The sequence below is a fragment of the Choloepus didactylus genome, chromosome 8 (assembly GCF_015220235.1).
Source record: "Choloepus didactylus isolate mChoDid1 chromosome 8, mChoDid1.pri, whole genome shotgun sequence".
Lineage (NCBI taxonomy): Eukaryota > Metazoa > Chordata > Mammalia > Pilosa > Megalonychidae > Choloepus > Choloepus didactylus.
This window is the reverse complement of record NC_051314.1, coordinates 111,582,029-111,601,875: the sequence shown is the minus strand read 5'-3', so window position 1 is coordinate 111,601,875 and position 19,847 is coordinate 111,582,029. Positions and strand designations below refer to the sequence as shown.

At 36.7% G+C, this 19,847-nt stretch overlaps 1 protein-coding gene across 2 annotated transcripts in view; it reads right to left on the bottom strand.

Annotated features, from left to right (window-relative positions):
* Window positions 1-19,847, bottom strand: part of GYS2 (glycogen synthase 2) — a 71,120-nt gene that overhangs the window by 22,892 nt on the left and 28,381 nt on the right. For both annotated transcript variants that reach the window (XM_037846076.1, XM_037846077.1), the window contains exons 5-10: window positions 18,367-18,511; window positions 9,041-9,158; window positions 8,733-8,853; window positions 4,910-5,016; window positions 4,162-4,221; window positions 3,321-3,399 (exon numbers count right to left, since the gene is read on the bottom strand). In XM_037846076.1, the coding sequence (XP_037702004.1) occupies window positions 3,321-3,399; window positions 4,162-4,221; window positions 4,910-5,016; window positions 8,733-8,853; window positions 9,041-9,158; window positions 18,367-18,511 (630 nt within the window). The remainder of the gene's footprint in view (window positions 1-3,320; window positions 3,400-4,161; window positions 4,222-4,909; window positions 5,017-8,732; window positions 8,854-9,040; window positions 9,159-18,366; window positions 18,512-19,847) is intronic.

Genomic DNA, 19,847 nt, shown 5'->3' with positions numbered 1-19,847 from the left:
ATCAGACAAGGGTTTAGTATCCAGACTACATAAAGAGATCCTAAACTCAACAACAAAAAGACAAACAACCCAATTTAAAAATGGGCAAAAGACATGGACAGACACTTTTCCAGAGAGGAATCAAATGGCTCCAAAACATATGAAAAGATGCTCAACTGCACTAGCTATTAGGAAAATGCAAATCAAAACCACAATAAGATATCATCTCACACCTACTAGAATGGCCATTATTAAAAAAAAAATTAACAAAACAGAAAACTACAAGTGAGGATGTGGAGGAAGAGGTACGTGTATTCATTGTTGGTGGGAATGCAGAATGGCGTAACTGCTCTGGAAGGCAGTTTGGCTGGTCCTCATGAAGCTATGTATCATCCAGCAATCTTATTACTAGGTGTATACTTGGAGTAACTGAAGGCTAGGACACAAACGGACATTTGTACACTGATGTTTATAGCAGCATTATTCACAATTGCCAAGAGATGGAAACAGCCTAAATGACCATCAACGGACAAGTGGATAAACAATCTGTGGTATATACATATAATGGACTATTACACAGCTGTAATACAGAATAAAGTCATGACTCATGCAACAGTGTGGATGAGCCTTAAGGACATTATGTTGAGCAAAATTAGCCAGAAACTAAAGGACAAACACTGAATGGTCTCACTAATATGAACTAACTATAATGAGCAAACTCTGAAAGTTAACATTAAGAATACAGGTTATCAGGAGGTAGAAAGTGGACAGAGATTGGGCATTTGATGCTGAAGGAGTACGGAATGTTCTACAGAATTGATTATAAATACCCAGAAATGGATAGCACAATACTATGTGATGATAGCACAATATTGTAAGTATAATGAAGAAAGCTGAATGTGAGTATGGTTGAAAGAGGAAGGCTAGTGGCATGTATGACACCAGAAGGAAAGAGAGAGGATAAAACCTGGGACTGTGTAACTTAGCAAAACCTAGAGTGGTCAATGATGGTGATTTAATGTAGAAAGGTAAGAAAGTTTTTACATGAGGGAGAACAAGTAGATGTCAATATTGCAAGGTGTTTAAAATGGGATGGTATGGGAAAAAAATACAATCAGTGCAAACTGGGATCTACAATGAACAGAACATTGTAATATTTTTCCATTAATTGTAACAAAGGCAATACACCAAAGCTAAATGTCAATAGAGGAGGATATAAGGGAGGGATATGGGATGCTTGTTGTTGATGGTGGTGGTTCGCCTTTTTAATTTTTTTATTCTTTATTCTTTTATTTTTTTCTTCTTCACGGAAGAAATGGAAATATTCTCATATAGATTGTGGTGGTGAATGCATATCTATGTGATTATATCAGGAGCTATTGATTGTTCACTTAGGATGGATTGTATGGTATGTGAATAAAACTGTTTAAAAATAAACAGAAAGACACTAGTGCTGGAGAAGATGTGGAGAGAGAGATAATCCTATTCACTGTTGGTAGGGAAGTAGAATGGTGAAGCTCCTCTGGAGGGCAGTGTAGTGGTTCCACAGGACGCTAAGTTTAGGGTTGCCATATGATCCTGCAACTCTGTTATTTGGTATATACTTGGAAGAACCAAAAGCAGAGACATGAATAGGTATTTGCACACTGATGTTTATGACAGCAGTGTTTATGACAGCAGTATTCATTATTTGCAATGGATGGAAACGGCCTAAAGGTATAACTGATGAACAGAAGGGTGAACTGTGGAGTATACATACAACTGAATATTGAGCAGATGCAAGAAGGAATGACGTGAGACACGCAACTAGGTGAATGAACCTTGAGGACATTATGTGAGATAAGCCAGAAACAAAAGGACAAATATTGTAAGACCTCACTAATGTAAACTAACTATAATGAACAAATGCTGAGAATTGAATTTGAGAGCATAGATTATCAGGGGCTAGAATGTGGACAGAGATTGGGCAATTGATTATGTTCAATAAGGCTTATTGTAAAGATTCCTAGACTGCAAGCTCTTAGAACAGTCACACCTACTCCTGAGTTTTAACTGTTATTTAAAAGATATTTATTGGATACAAAATTTATATTCTCCATAGCACACTATCTAATTTAACCTATATCGTCAGTTTATTTAAATAACAAAAAATTACTTAGAACCTGCAATAAGGAATGAGATCGTGTTATTCTGTACATGTTAATGTAATACCCTGACACATCCCAGAGTATTTTGGACATAAAATAAAAAACTATTTGCAAAGTCCCCTTGAGGGACTGGAGAAAAACGTGGAAATATTAAACCTCCCCACCTGGGGAATTCCTGATATTCTCCCAAGCATTAGGGAATCCCAATTTAATAAGTCAAGCCCTTGATCTTGGGGCTTGCCCTTATGAAACTTATTCCTGCAAAGAGAAGCTAAGCCTACTTATAATTGTGTCTGAGAGTCACCCCCAGAGCACCTCTTTTGTTGCTTAGATGTGGCCTCTCTCGCAGTCAGCTCTGCAAATAAACTCACTACCCTCTCCCCTATGTGGGACATGACTCCCAGGGGTGTAAGTCTCCCTGGCAACGTGGGACATGACTCCCAGGCATGAGCCTGGCCCTGGCATCATGGTACTGAGAATGCTTTCTGGACCAAAAGGGGGAAAAGAAATGAAACAAAATAAAGTTTCGGTGGCTTGGAGATTTCAAATAGTTGAGAGGTCATTCTGGAGGTTATTCTTATGCAATATATAGATATTCTGTTTTAGTTTCTAGTGTGTTAGAAGGTAATACCTGAATCCATTGAACTGTAATCCAGTAGACTTAATTCTTGATGATGATTGTATAATTATATAACTTTTATCATGGGACCATGTGATTGCGAAAACCTTGTGACTGACATCCCTTTATCCAGTGTATGGGCAGGTAAGTAATAAAATAAAGACAAAAATTATATAAATAATAGGTGGATAAGGGGTAAGGGATGTTTTGGGTGTTCTTTTTTATTTTTATTTTTTTCTGTATTTTGGAGTGATGAAAATGTTCTAAAATTGATTGTGGTGATGAATGCACAACTATATGATGATACTGTGAGCCAATGGTTGCATACTTTGGATGGATTAAATGATGTGTGAAGATATCTCAATAAAATTGCATTTAAAAAAAAAAAAGAGCCATGAAAACCACCCACAAAAGATAAGCTACAAAGTCGTCCTTTAGGTGAGAACATAAGAATGTCTCTTCTAGCTCTCATGCTAAAAATTTTCCCAAGTTAGCATTTGCCAATAAATCAAAATATTGATTCAAATTGATTTCAGTAATTATGGGAAATGGTGGGCATATTTTTTCGTTAATACCTGAGTTGAAAAGATGGCTCTTTTCATAATTGTTAGATCATCTCGATCCAGAATATTGTTCATGTCAGGCATTTCTCCTCTGTGGAGAAAACAATGTTAATAATGAAAATAAACACAGCTGGCAGTAATTCAGTACTGCCTATGTATCAGAGACTGTTCTAAGCACTTTAAAAATAAGTGTAAAGCAAATGTAGTTTCCTGATGAAGATCTTAGACAAATCCCAGAGATGTGAAGAAGTTTGATAAAAGAACACATTTGATAGTATGAAAGAAAACTGAAATTAATTATTAATGCCTTAATATTAACCATCATGGAGCACTCATTATATTTTGTCCACTCCTGACTATGACATTCTAAGAGGCTCATAACATATCCCTGCATAAGTTGATTCTTTTCCTGGTAAACAGAAATGATGCACACCAACCCTCAGTATCAGGAGACAACAAAGTTTTCTCTTCATATTATAACAAAACCTACATATTGTCAATATATTTTACTATTTATTAAGCAATATATATGTTGCTATGCATCTTAACATGTTAATATATATTTTTACTTAAAATCTCATGAACTCTCCCTCTGTTTCTGATGAACATACTATCTTTAATGAGGTTCCCATTGAATTAGAACCTACCTGCGCATATAAGGATCTTTTCATTTGTGCAATTTGTTTACTTTGTTTCTCAAATGGAGGATAAAGCAAAACCTGCTTGCATGACTTAATGTGTCTTCAAACGCTAAGTCCTATATTATAGTCCATAACCTGTTAACTTTAAATAGTGAAGCCCTAAATCTTAAAAATATTAAACATTAAAAGTATTAAGTACTCCAAGCACCTACCTTAATAACGCATCATAGAGTTTCTTTCCGAACTTTTCCTTCACAGAATGTGCAATGTCCCTGTTTGCAGTAGAAAGATTTATAAGTTAAACAGTGTCATAATTTTTAATCTTTATTTGTCATGACAATGCAGTCGTTTTGTCAATGCATCTTTTGAAAATACGCAGGTCTCTTTTGCATAGCCTTTTCCCTTATTTTCCTACGTATCAATTTAGCTTGAATTAAAACCTCTGGAGCTGAGGCAGCAGAACACCCTGACCCACCCAGAGGGCTTAAAATTCAAGCTCTCTTTTTGCTGGAAAATAATCAAGGACGGACATGGAGTAGACAGAGGTATGGATGTCACAAGATTATCAATTAATAGAAAATTGTTGAATCTGGGTGATGCCCATGTTGGCGTAATTGTACATATCTCTTTACTTTTGCACATTTGGACATTTCCATGATAAAAAACAAATAAACAAAAAGCTTTAAAAAAATTCAACCTATCTTTAAAGACTTCTACAGAGGCTCGTCTTTAAACATTTCTCCTTCTGTGGTAGCTCATTTTGAAGTTTTTATAGTAACACAGTTGTTTTGTAGATATTACATAATTTAAGGTAGTAACACAAAGAGGAAGGAACCAAGTAGTATATGTGCTCTAACAATCTTCAGGAAAAACATTCAAGGAGATATATCAGAGGTCATTCACTTAAAAAAAATCCCTTTACATTTATTGCTTGAGAACATTGACAACATGAGGGATTACCACAGCTGTTTTCGCACGGCCTGTCCTTTCAGGGTTTCCACATTGAAATTATTTGTCTTGGCTGGCATAATGAAAAACACCACCACTGTGACATCAGTTTTATGCATCTGATGAGAGATTAGAAAACACAACAAAGATAAAATGGAATGTGCAACAGATGGACCTTAAACTTTGAAAAGAGGTGTTTTAAGTCTCTTTAGATAAAAAAATTACTTATGTATGATTCAGAGAATTTATACTTGAGATGTTTCCAGGAATTTAAATGTAAATCTGGCTTTCAATCCTGATTGATCAATTTACCAATTTGGAAATTCAGACAAAATATTTTCATGGCATTGATAATCTAAACTATATAACCCTATTGCTTTGGTTATTACTTTTTTTTCCCCCTGTGGTTAAAAAATAATTTAAATGTGCACATATATATTATAGGGCCAAAATTAGCCCTTCAAAATTTCAGATTGGAAATTTAATGAGTAATTTAGTTTTGATTTATTCTATTTTTTTTTCAGTTTATCTGCACCGATTTGCATAAATAGATTGTTTATATTTTTCTGTAAGATGTCTTGATTCTCATGTTAATGTTGCATTTTGTTTTCTAGCCCTACTGGAAGCACATAAACTCAGCACTTCAGGTATGGCAGATACTTTGCCAGGTGTTTAAATACATAATTTAACCTAATCCTTGTGATAACTGCTGGGGGAAGTCACAGACAAATTTAGCAGCCCAGCACTCGCCTACCCCCCACGCCTCCTTTACTATTGTGTGCAGGTGTTTCTATTCTGCAGACAGCCATGGGGAGATGCTAAGTCTAATGAAAAACTGACCCTACTTTTGTTTTTTTGTTTGTTTGTTTGTTTTGTTTTTTAATTCATTTTTATTGAGATACATTCACATACCATGCAGTCATGCAAAGCATACATTCAGTTGTTCACAGTACCATTCATTATATAGTGTGCGTTCATCACCAAAATTAATTTTTGAACATTTTCATTACCACACACACAAAAATAATAAGAATAAAAATTAAAGTGAAAAAGAACAATTAAAGTAAAAAAGAACACTGGGTGTCTTTTTGTCTTTTTTGCCCCCATTTTTCTACTCATCTATCCACACACTGGACAAAGGGGAGTGTGGTCCATATAGCTTTCCCAATCACATTGTCACCCCACATAATCTACATTTTTATACAATTGTCTTCAAGATTCATGGGTTCTGGGTTGTAATTTGATAGTTTCAGGTATTTACTGCTAGCTATTCCAATTCATTAGAACCTAAAAAGGGTTGTCTATATTGTGCATAAGAATGCCCACTGGAGTGACCTCTTGGCTGCTTTTGGATTCTCTCAGCCACTGAAACTTATTTCATTTCCTTTCACATCCCCCTTTTGGTCAAGAAGATGTTCTCCATCCCACGATGCTGGATTTAGATTCTCCCCCGGGAGCCATATTCCACGTTGCCAGGGAGATTCACTCCCCTGGGTGTCAGATCCCACGTAGTGGGGAGGGCAGTGATTTCACCTGCCAAGTTGGCTTAGCTAGAGAGAGAGGGCCACATCTGAGCAACAATGAGGCATTCAGGAGGAGGCTTTTAGGCACAATTGTAGGCAGGCCTAGGCTCTCCTTTGCTGCAGCAGTCTCACCAAGGGCAAGTCCTGTGGTAGAGGGCCCAGCCTGTTAAACCACCAGTCCCCTATCTGACCCGATTTTAAACGTAGAAATTAAGAACAAGCAGCCCCAGCTGCTTCTCAGGGAAAGAAATCTCAGTGATGGGTCCCGCCCCTGCATTGGACAAATACCCTGCCTTCAGGCAGCAGAGATTTGTCTCTCCTCTCTGGAGCCAAGTGGGGCCTGAGGAGCTGCCACCCACCAACTGACCAGAGCAGTCGGCCTGTCTGGAAAACTGGTCATGATGGACTCTCTTCCCCTGCTCTTTTGGACCCTTTATGCTACATGTAAGTAATAAAGTGGTTATTTGCTGAAAGTTTCTGTTGTGCCTGAGCTTGTGTACTCCCAACCACATAGCAACTCACTCCACAATAACCCTGTACAAGAGATATCATTCTCCTCATTTTATATGGAGAGAGAAGCACAAGAGGTTATAAATTTTGTCTGAGCTCTTTTATCTTAAATATTTTTGTCAGTGGCAGAGCTGATATTCAAATTGGTATTTTCCGACTAAAATCTGTTAAGTTTTTTTCTTCTTCTCACGAATATCATTGATCTGGCATTTCTCAGAAGCAAATGATATCAAACAGTGTGGTAATGAAAACATAAACTCACTTAAAACCTGTTCATGTATTCTGGAAGTAATTAACTATCACCTGTGTATGGGGCACTTTGCCATCTGATGTATCGGTTCTGCACTCGGGGACCTGACTTATTCAGGAAATCTGCAGAAGCCACAGAATAGGAAGCTCACTCCTGAAGAAACCAATGTGCTAGCAAAGAGTAAATGCACTACATGAAAGGAGTGGCCTTCTTTTAACTTTTCCAAGTATTTTAATTATCCAAGAATAATAGCTAGAGGCTTTTTCTTCACATCTTAAACTAAAATGAATATTTAATCATTGTATGGAGAAATTGATTAATAATCTTCCTAATCATGACATATGTTTGATATAACTATGAGCCCATCTATACAGATTGTTGAATATGTACATACTAGAAAATATTATGAGGAATAATCTTTCTGGTCTTCAATCCTATTTTGCAGACTTGGGTATTTTATTAGTGTATTGCTTTCTTATTAATGGGACTGTAGTAAATCTTTTAGCATACTTGGTATAATGTCAGCTCTAAGGTAAGGATAAATCAATGTCTGAAAATAAAAGTTTGTCTGGAGAGTGGTACAGAGATCAGGAAAACTTTAGATTGTCTCGGCTGAAATCATACACTGGTCCCCTGTGAGAGTATTTGTTTTATGTTTTCACATGATGGATTGGAATATAAGCCAGTAACATCAATCAGCGGTTATTTCGTGGTACCAGTTTTTGTGGTTGCTTCTATTGGCACATGTTTTACTGCTGGATTAGTTGGGAACCCATTTTAAGGCCTACCTTCCTGACTGAAAAATGATTCCACATTGTTGGAAGTAGTAACCCCTACCCCGCTCCTTTGTGTTTCAGTGGTGGGGCCTCCCCAAGTTTAACCTTCTATATGTTCCCTGTCCTTGGGGAAGAGACATAGTTGGTGAGTTTGGGAGCAAGAACATGTGCTTGTCTGACCCTTTCTCCAGAGAGCAAGTGCTCTAGGGTTTGGCTGCCAGTCCGTGAGGTCATGTGACTCTGAAATCTGCTGCTGTCAGTGGAGGATGGTGATGGCTGGAGCTGCCTGTGGCTGGATGACTTCATCTAATACCAGTGTTCAGGGTGGGGAAGCACATTATTGCCATATACCCAAGCCACATTTTCCATTATAGACTTTATCAGTTAAAAAAGGTGTACTCTGTTCTCTCTTTGCTTGATTTATCGGTATTTATCTTTCAGTTGGTTACAAACTTAGGTAGGGAAAGGGGATGTTATAACAACTTCGTAAAACATAGCAGGTATAATGTAATAAACCTGTGGTTCTCAAGAAAACCTGTGGTTCTCAAGAAAAAATGTACTTCACAATAGACAAATACACAAGTGAAAAATATGACAAATACACAAGTGAAAAATATGACAACCCTAATATGTATCCTAAAAATATCCATTTTTAGGATAGTTTTCAAAATCAGGTATTAACTGGAAAACTATTAAGGTAGCCAGGGAGTTCTCCACTTCCCCTAGAAGAAATCCTCCCTAAGAGAGCACTGTGTCATGTGGTAAAGCTTTCTTACCCTCAGCAGGAAATTTAGCCTGGATAAGGATTCTAGGAAGATGTCTGCTCCTTTGTTTGAAAACTCATACCTCCCGGCAATGAAAAGGAACAAAGTCTTTTCAAGATTAAAGTCCAGATGACTAAAATAAAACAAAAGCAGTTTCCAGTGAAATAAAGCAACATCAACAAAATGTACCTATGAATTCTGTTAAAGTACAAAGAGGGTTGGGAAAGATAAACATTTACTATAATAATCCTGCTTTCTCTCTACCAAAGATTCCTGGAATCACATGCAATTTTTTTTTTTTTAAAGAAAGGAATGCATACCCATAGAAATGACCTCGAACAAAATCTTGGATCTTAGCCTTGTTCATGGCATGTAGATTTTGAAACTCGTGCACTGCTGAAAATTTCTTAACATTCAAGCCATTTGGAGTAATGACATCTGGAAAAGCGAAGCAAAATCAAGAAAATTCTCTTCTGAGACAAGGTACCATTATAGAAAAATCTAAAATGTTAAATGCTATTAACATTTCTAGTTTCTGACTATTATAGAATTAAATATTCATAAAACTTCAGAATTCCACATCTTCTGGCTCAAAAAAGAAATTGGGAGTACCTGACCAAAATGACAATGAGCCCTTGGTTTAATGAAACAGCTTGATTGATAGCAGTGATAATAATTATTGTGGTTACATTTATCAGTTGCTTAGTAGACACCAGGTACTGCTCCGAACACTTTACAGCATAACTCATTTAATGTCCCTGCAACAACCAATGAAGTAGGTGCTTTTGTCAGCTGCATTTTCAGATGGGGAAACTGAGGCATAGAGTTGTTAAGGAACCTGTCCAAGATCACATGGTTGGTAAGTGGGAGCAGAATCAATATGCAGGCTATGTCCAGCCACCATGTCCCTAACCCCTGCACTAAACTACCTCTTGCCGTCTTATTTAAACAAGTGGGTGGGCAATCTTCCGCCATTTGGAAAATTGGAAAGGCAGACCTTTGTTTCAAATACAAACTGACGCATTCTGCCCAGAAGATTTTGTTGCGCAGGCAGGAAGACATTCTTGTTTTTCCAGAATATTGTTCTCTGATAGGTAAGATAGAGACTACTCAGAATACATGAGGGAAACAACCTACTAAGTTGAATACGTGGGTTATTAGTAGCAGTAAAAGCAAAAGCAAGAACATAGGTGTGGTAGGAGAATAATGGTCCCCCCAAACATCCAGGCCCTAATCCCTGGAGCATGTGAATGTTACCATCTAAGCAAAGGGGACTTTGCAGATGTGATTAGGTTAAGGACCTTGAGATAAAGAGATAATCTTGGATTATCTGGGTGGACCCAATGTAATCACAAGGGTCCTTATAAGAGGGAGGCAGAGGGAGATCTGACTGCCTAAAGCTGTATGAAAATGGAAGTGGGGAGTAGAGGTGAAAGGGCCACAAGCCAAGGACTCCAGGGAGCCACTGGAAACTGAGAAAAGCAAGGAAGTGGATTCTCCCATACAGCCTGCACAGGGAGAGTGGCCCTGCTGACACCTTGATTTCAGTCCAGTGAAATAGATTTAGGATTTCTTATCTCCAGAACTGTAAGAGAATAAATCTGTGCTGTTTAAAGCTGCCAACTTTGTGGTAGTTCATTATAACAGCCATAGGAACCTAATACAGAAGCTATGTCAACAAACACACCTTGCTGTAGCAAGAGTCATTTTAGCTCACCGAAGTTTCCAGGAAAGGCTTTCTTATAAATAATTCCTGGATAAACTGTATAGGGTGTTCAGAACAGGATGACAATGACCTCTTAAATATATTCATCTTCCTATAAGATTTATATGGGGTGTACTTATTTCATTGTAATGTTTGAAAAATATTAATTTATGTAATTTTCATGAAACCATATGTTTGGTTTTATGAAACCAAGCATCTACATGCTTATCCACTGTGTCATGCAGCTGAATTGCCCAAAAAGATGTAGAAGGCAAGGATGTATATGGGTACCAGTTTGTTATGACTTGAATTCTTCTGAAAGTTTCTAAATTGTTTCACATACAACCAAAAAGAGAGGACCTATGTCCACAAATTGTCCAAGTTTATTACCCTGATGAGTTAAGTAGAGGAGGTCTTCTAATAGCCGTATTTATACTGCAGAATAGTCTCACACGTAAGTTCCATGCTGGTAAATGTTCAGCAACTGACTGTCCAGGAAAAGGAGAGACAGAGACCTGCTTTGTAACATTTGCCTGTTTCCATGGTGTAAAGTATTCCTGCCCTGACCGTTTTAAGCTATCAATGTGTTCTCACTGAATGAAGAGTTAGGAAGACTTTCGTAGTAACACCATTAGAAAGTGTTCTCACCATACGTATACGTACAAGAGGTATACATACTCGAGAGCATAGATAATAGTAAAATGTAGTAAAATAATTAGGAAGTAATGTGTTTTAGTAATTAGTTTTATTTTTAATATTATTTAATAATAAGTTTATATAATTTAATTTTATAAATTATATAAACTGTGTTTGGCTGTGTTTAACTACCAGCTCACAAGTTTCCTGAAATTTTGGCAGTTGGCTCCTCTGAGCCCATATGATCTAGCATAACACTGCCTACATGGCTCAAGACATAAGGTATGAAAAAAATTTATGCCTCATTGATGGATATGGAATTATGTGGATTCTCAAACATAGTATATAGTTAAAAATTGTAGCTTTATCTTAAGAGTAAAAATACTAAATAGAATCTAATCATTACAAATTTTATTTAAAAGGAGTTCTACTCAAGGTTTACTGTACTAGTAAGAGTACCTTCAGTTTGTGAGTGGTTCCACTCTAGCTGGTATCATTCTGAATCTCATTTCCATTAATTAGTTTAAATAAGTAATAATTAACATCATTTGAGTTTCAAATATTCAAAACATATACTTTGAATAGTCTCTGTGCTTTCCATGCCTGCACCTCAACAACTTCGCCTCACTGGAAGCAACCACTGTTACGAATTTCTTGCTATTCTTCTCAACTAGAAGGAAACATTCTGTAGTTAAGCAACACTAACCACAGGAAGGGAAGACCCTGACCAAAAAGATTCTGGTTAGAGTTCATATAAAGGCACTAGCACGGGCTCAACAAATCCGTAATTGCCAAACTATCAATAACCATATTAAAGGTCAAATGGCAAATTCAGTAAAAGCAACACATGACACTTAAAGCACGTGTGTGTGTCTGTTTACATGTATATACAGTGCTTACGAATCAATAAGAAAAAAGTCAGTCATCCTGATAGAAGCATGCATTGCCAACTAAATGGAAGAATAAATATATATGTCCAATAAACAGATGAAAAAATGTTTCGACTCAGTAACCAGAGATATGTACACCAGAAGAATATGTAATAGCATTTTTTACATATACAATTGTCAAAGGCTGAAAAAATTATGTTGGTAAAAATGTGTAGAAATGCTATTTTTCTGAAGAAAGTATAATTTGGTTAAAACATTTCAAGGTACAATTTGACAATGCTCAGAAATTTGTGGGTCATATCATATCTGTATACCAGTTGTACTTGAACTTGTACTTCTAGAACATTGCAGAAAGTAGTCATTATGTTCCAAAGCTTCAAAAATATATATAAACTTTGAGAGAGGAGTTTCATTTCTAAGATTTTATCCCAAAGAAATCATTAAGCACTTGGTAATAAATTTAACTATTACAATCATCTTTAAATTTTTAATTTAATGTTAATTAATATGTATTTTTAATATTTAATTTTAAATGTCCATGCATATATTGATATATATCCTTACAATAGATTTCTGTCTAGTTATTTAAAATAATAGTGTTGGTATAGGCTGACAGTATATTGTTAAATAAAAAAAGAAAGTAGAAAACAAAAGAGTAAATGCAGTTTGTTCTCATTTGGTAAAGGTAAAATATACATATAAAAGAGTCTAGAAGAATATGCATCCAGGTATTGACTGTAATTACCTCTGGATAGTAGAATTGTGAGCACTTTTACTTTCTTCTATTTTGTTTAATTCCATTTTATAATTTCCTGAAATTTTCTATACTAGTCAGCACTCTTGGATGTAGAACAGGTTGGTTTAAACCAAGTGTCTAACTCACTTAAGCAGAAAAGGACTTGATTAAAGTGATACAAAGGCGCTGACAGAATTAGTGGTAAGCCAGGAGAATGCAGGTCAGAAGATGAACAGAGGCAGAAGGAGACAGGGCCATTGAGAACCCAGCCTCAGTCAGGAAAAGGCAAAACAGTGGGCCCATGGCCACCTCTGGACACCCGTGCTCCGACACTACTGCGAATGTTGGCCAACTGCCCTGGCCTCCTGGCCCTATTTCCTCAACATTTGAAGTCCTGGGCAGGAGCCTCTGGCTGGTTGAATGTGGATCTCTCATTTGCTTCCTACCTGCTTAGAAGCAGAAAGAAGTCACGTTTTGTCCTCCTTTGGCTTTATTGATGGAAGGCAGAGTCTTGCCTTTCACCAAGGCCACACAATGGATATTTCCTTAAACAGAGAGAGTAAATTTGGACTTTGGATAGGGGAAAAAAAATCGTTCACAGCATGATGCCTTTGAAATAAGGAAACAAAGCAAAAAGAAACTGGATATTCTTGATTACATATAATTGACCCAGAACCCTATAGGAACCCTTCTTTTTTCCCAAAGGCAAAGTTGATTCCACAAGAAAGTACTCTGTAAATGCAAAATATTGTAGTAACTGAAGAACCACTGTGTTGTAGAAACCAGTGGTTTCTACTGTAGTCTTAAAGCTTTTACTTTGTTTTTGGAAGCTGAACTTTGAATTGCAAGTTCCTTAGCTTGGATAGGCATAGAGCTGGCAGTACTGTTGCAATGGCCTAAGAAAGTAACTTCTGATTTCATTGTTTGTTTGCTTTTGGATACCTGCCATGTAGGTGTCTACTGTAGAGGTGAATATGATTCCAACGATCTTGGCCAAGGAACATGTGAAAACTGATGTTGTGCCGGTTGGAATGTATTCTGTCCCCCAAACGTCATTATCTTTGATGTAATCTTGTGTGGGTGGACCTATCAGTGTTTATTAGTTTGGAATTCTTTGAGTGTTTCCATGGAGCTGTGCCCCACCCAGCTATAGGTGCTAACTCTGATGAGATAATTTCCATGGAGGCGTGGCCCCACCCATTCAGGGTGGGCCTTGATCAGTGGAGCCATATAAATGAGCTGACAAACACAAGGAACTCAGTGCAGCTGTGAGTGATGTTTTGAAGAGGAGCTATAGCCAAGAGGGACACTTTGAAGAAAGCACAGGAGCTGCAGATGAGAGACAGTTTGAAGACGGCTGTTGAAAGCAGGCTCTTGCTCCAGAGAAGCTAAGAGAGGACAAATACCCCAAGTGCAACTAAGGGTGACATTTTTGAGGAACTGCAGCCTAGAGAGGAACGTCCTGGGAGAAAGCCATTATGAAACCAGAACTTTGGAGCAGACACCAGCCACATGCCTTCCCAGCTAACAGAGGTTTTCCGGACGCCATTGGCCATCCTCCAGTGAAGGTACCCGATGTTGATGTGTTACCTTGGACACTTTATGGCCTTAAGATTGTAACTGTGTAACCAAATAAACCCCCTTTTATAAAAGCCAATCCATCTCTGGTGTTTAGCATTTTGGCAGCATTAGCAAACTAGAACAGATGTTTATTGTGTCATAAATGAACATACCATACCTATGTTGTGAATATGGTAGTTTGTATGTGCTGTCAAAATACGCTACAGAAACTTGAGCCATTTTATTGAATGTTCTGGTTGCAGTAGAACGCTTCAGCCTCATTATTATATGAATAATTCCTATCAGGTAAAATGGACTGCTAGAAAATTCCTGAACTTTAATAGATTTTTGAGAGTCATAGCAGTTTAAAGTGGACCTTCTTGCAAAACATTCTCTCCACATCCTTGCCACTATACACTGGAATGAGGTATACAGTAGTGCTTGGTCTATTTGTAAAGATTCACAGTAACATTGAACCCTGATGACCTTTTTGGCAATATACCATGAAATCACTAACTGGCTAGAGTGTTTTCTTTTGTTGACACTATAAATGTTAAATGTAGTTCTATTATATGACATCTCTTGAAGATGACATCACAAAACTTGTATTTCCAAGAAATCTTCAAAATAGATGGTACAGTTCTGCAAATAAAATCAAAATATTCATATGAGAATTTTGATTCTATTTGAAAAATTTTCATCTCTGAACAAAGCTGGATGACTCTGAATTGAATTGTGCCTTCAAATTTTCCAGTTTCAAATAGCCAAACTTTAGGTGAAAGGGGGGCAAAGAGAGATTTTTATAGTAATCATATGAGTCCATGAACTGCTGAGGGATTGGCATTTTTTAGTAGGAGTACTTTGCTTGCTTCAATGTAGAATAAAAACTTCTCAGCATGTAATCCAAAGAGGCAGTCTTTTTAGTATTTCAGGGCAGTCATTTTAAAGTTCATTATTTTCAAGTTTCAAGGTACGTGGTTCAACTGTGTATCTGTAACTAGTAAATTTATGATGTTGCCTTTGTGCCAGTATTTTAAACAAAATATTACATTTTTAATGTCAGAAATGATTTGGAGTCAAATACGTATTCAATGCATAATAATAAAGTAATAAATAGGTGTTTGCCAATTAGTGTATAGTAATATTTTTTAAACACATCTGGCTACATTCATAGTATCCAGGCCAGACATTTGCCTCTTGCTCTGGATGTGTGCCCACAGCATTAAAGGTATGATTATAATTTTAACTGGGCAGACGTCAAGGAAAACTAGAAATTACAAAGCCCATACTTATGCTACATGATGCATATATTTTTTTTTTTTCAAAATGCTCTTGGGAAAGATTTTATGTTTAATGATCTACTAAAAGTCCATTGACCTTCTTGAGCTACAAAGCGTTCAGAGATTTCACAATTTCAATCAGAGCTACCAAATGAATCTATCACTAGTTAGACGTGGAGTAGATTACAGTGTTTAAAGTTCTGGTAGAACTTCAGATGGCATTAGCTTGTGGGCAAGCCAAAAATACAGATGGAACTTGTGGAAACCAAGACAGTGATCCATACAAAATAATAATTACCAATAGTTTTTCAGCCTTTTCAATGAATCAGACACCGATCTTCATTCTTACCATGTTTTAATCCTTTTACTTAACACAACAAATCTATATAATAAATAGTATTATCATCCTTATTGTGCTTTATCTGTATAGAGAGCTTAAATAATAACTTGTACAATGTCACATTGCTAGAAAGACACATTCAACATAAAATCATTTTTGATACTGAATTCAGGCATTTGGAGCAAAGCCCATGGTTTTAACCAAGCCTCTACAGTTGATTTTCTAAGAAAGTAAGAATTAAAGGAAATAGCATATAAAGAAAACAGAATCTAGCATCTGATCTTGGAGAACATTCACTTTTAAAAAGCAGAAGGAAGCTGACAAACTATTAGAGAGCTAAAGAAGAATCATGTTAGAAAAAACTTGGATTGTGTAGAGTCACAGAAAGTAAGGGAAAGGTAGAGGTGGCCACCACCTTTGAATACCAAGGAATGCCAAGGAACACTTTTAAAATAAAGAAACGTGAGTTTGAATTTGGTGGGTTTTTTCTTGTTTCTTGTTTTTTGTTTGCTTGTTTGTTTATTTGTTTGTTTTTTGTGGGGTCTGGAAGCCACAATCCAAGGTGCTGATGAATAAGCAGAAGCAACAGCTGTGAATTTTGCTTCTAAGATAATTGGCAGCAGGAGGAAGGATGAGACTTTGTCCTTATTTGATAGAGTAGCAGCCTGAAAACAATTTTTTTATTTTAGAATAGGAAAAAACAACACATTTCTGTAAGCTTAGAAAAGGATGCCATAGACAGGAAAAAAGGAAGAACCAAGAAAGAAGTGAGCATGTTGATAGAATAAAGTCCTGTAGGAGGAGTGGGAGTGAGAATCCAAGTGAAGCCATAAGAATCCTTGGAAAGAAGAAAGAATACCATATGATCCTTATGCTGCTACTATGCAAAGTACTCGGATTCTTGCTTTTTTTTTTTTAATTGTGTAGCACCTTGGAATACCTCCTTTAGACATTCGACTGTTACCTGAAAGAAAGGGAACTACAGACAAGACCACAAGGATTAAGCAAGGAGGATATAATGATCAGGGCTATTTGGTTGTAAATACAAACCTACTGTTCCAGTTTGCTAATGCGGCTCTTAGGCAAAATACCAGAAACGGATTGGCTTTTATAAAAGGGGTTTATTTGGTTACAAAATTACAGTCCTAAGGCCATAAATTATCCAAGGTAAGGCATCAACAATAGGCTACCTTCGCTGAAGAACACCAATGGTGTCTGGAAAACCTCTGTCATCTGGGAAGGCACAGGCACGTGGCTGGCATCTGCTCTGGGGATCTCCTTTCAAAATGGCCTTCTCCCAGGACGTTCCTCTCTAGGTGTCTGGGGGTGTTCTCTTATTTTCTCCCAAGCAAACTTTGGGCTAGCAAAAGTCTTCTTTCAATGCCTGTCTCCAAAATGCCTCTCTAAGCCGCAGCACTGAGCTCCTTCTGACTGAGCTCTTTCATATGACTCCAGTGATTAAATCAAGATGCATGCTGAATGGGTGGGGCCACATCTTCATGAAAATAATCTAATCAAAGGTATTACCCACAGTTGGGTGGGTCACATCTCCATGGAAACAACCTAATCCAAAGATTCCAACCTAATGAACACTAATACCTCTGTCCCCACAAGATTGCATTAAAGAACATGGCATTTTGGGGGACATAATACATCCAAACTGGCATACCTACTAACACTAGCTAAAGTATGAAGAAGAATTTTTTAATTGGATGCATGACAAAGGTTGAGTTGGGCCTCCAGAATTAGTTTAAACTATGGTCTAAAACAGTGTTTAGAACCTAAAATGTCCTAACCTTTACTGTACTTAATGGTCTCTGTATCCCAAGCAACATAATAGAAAAATGGAACTGCAACAGCTTCAAAACTGATATCCACATTATACAAGACTGTTTTAAAACTGAGATTCATTTGTTTAGACCCCTTTCTATGAAGCATGCTGATCAGCCCAGCTTAGGTTGAGTATCTACCTCTGGACCAAGCAACTGTGGCCAGGTGGTAGTGTCATGTTCTGTAAACGTGCCTTTTCCATGGCAACCTAAGGATGATATAGAAGTAGGTTCCAGAAAAAATTGCAAGGAAGTTTGAGGGAAAAATAAAACAATGAGGTAGCGTTACAAAATGTAAGGCTGTGAGTGATACATAAATTTCCGATTTTTTTTCTTCTTGACGTCTGTTGTATTAAAAGGGAAGAGCCGACACAGCTGGGTTCCACACATTAAGTCATTATGACAACACAGTTCAGACCTAGGGCGTTTCAAGCAGAACTCATTTATTCAACAAACACAGATTGAATATTTACCATGCTCCAAATATAGCTCAGTGTTGGTTTCACTGCAATGCTACTGAAATTGAGACTTAAAACACATATAAAGGTTTGGGCAGTAAGAGTGAATGCAACTCTTCCTCCAACAGTTACTTTATGCTGAGCAAACATTTTCATACTCTAATGTTATTTAGAACTGAAAAATCAAGGACAAACTTAGGAAGAATAATTACCAGGTTTTCTCTTCAGCATATGTTCTGCCTCTATTGCTGTTATTTCAGAAACTGTGGTGAACACATGAGCACAATGAACAGAGGCTCTTTCCATGCAGTACCGGTGGTAAATCTGCCTTTCCCCAGCCTCTTTGTCTATGTTAAACTGTAAAAAATTAAAGGAAAAAAAAAAAAAAAAGGAAGAAGAAAGAAACACATACATTTGCTTACACTGAAACTTCCGCATAAGGAAAACAAAATCACATAATTCTCATGTTTTTCTTCAAGGCTGTATGAAATTTTTTGACCAAAAAAAAGTAATGATACATTTTTATTAAGTCCATTACTAAAGTACATAACTACTTGCTTAACAAAAAAAGAGCTGTTTACTTAATTTCTATTTCTAACTGCTGTTTAACCCCCCAAGTAAATGATTTTTTCACCTTGCTATATCATATAGAATTTTTGATTTTTTGATATTTTAGTTATACTTTTATTTATCCCACCTTTGACAAATATTGAGCTAATTCCTCTCCCCAAGGTATTTATCATATTTTGCCCATGAAAAGAAAACAAAGCTGACATTCAACTTGACACTGAAAATAAGGATAATTATTATTATCCTTAACTCACTGAAAGTGAACCTGAAAAACAGAAAAGACAAATGCTTTTCCAAGGTCACATATACCCTTTGCCCTTTATAACGCAAAGAGTATATAGTTAATTTAATTAGATAATTTGTTAGATTGTGTATCTTAAAAGAAAAAAAAATGAACCAGCCAAACCCTCCATAATTACTTAAATAATTGGCAAGAGCTGTGGGCTGTTGCTAATTGTGTCTCGTGTAGCTGCAAATGAAACTAGTAGTGTCTAAGAGAATAGTGTATATAACATTTTTGGTGTCATATCAGTAGGATAATTTTCATAAAAAAGACTATTAGTAGTTCTTCAACACTGTGTGCCAGGCATGCTCCTAAGCACATTATTTTATTTAATCTTCATAAGCCACCAAAACAGCCATTTTGGCTTCTTTTTATAGAGGAGGAAATTGAACATCACAGAGGTTAAGAAATTTGTCTGAGGTCACTTTCCTATTAAGCATGTTAGCAGAGCCTTACTTATGCCCAGTTTGATGCCAAAGCTTGTGCTCTAACCTGCTTTTATATAATTCAGATTCTGACTCTATCAACACGTCCCAATACTTACAACATCATAAAGAGGAAAATACTAAAATCACTCATTAGATGATTCCAGTGATTAGGACAAGGAAATTTCCTAGAATGTTCTCTCAAGTCCATAATATTTGCAACTATCTCTGTGGAAACATTTGAATCAGGCTCTACGTGGCATCCTTGCATTAGCAGATGTTTTCTTAAAATCTCTATATGGCTAGCCTCATTCATTCAACCAAATCTTTCACCCATCTTTTGTTGAGTGATTTATGTGTACTTATTACCCTGAAGGAGTGTACAAATTAGCAGGAAAACAGAGACAATAGTCAG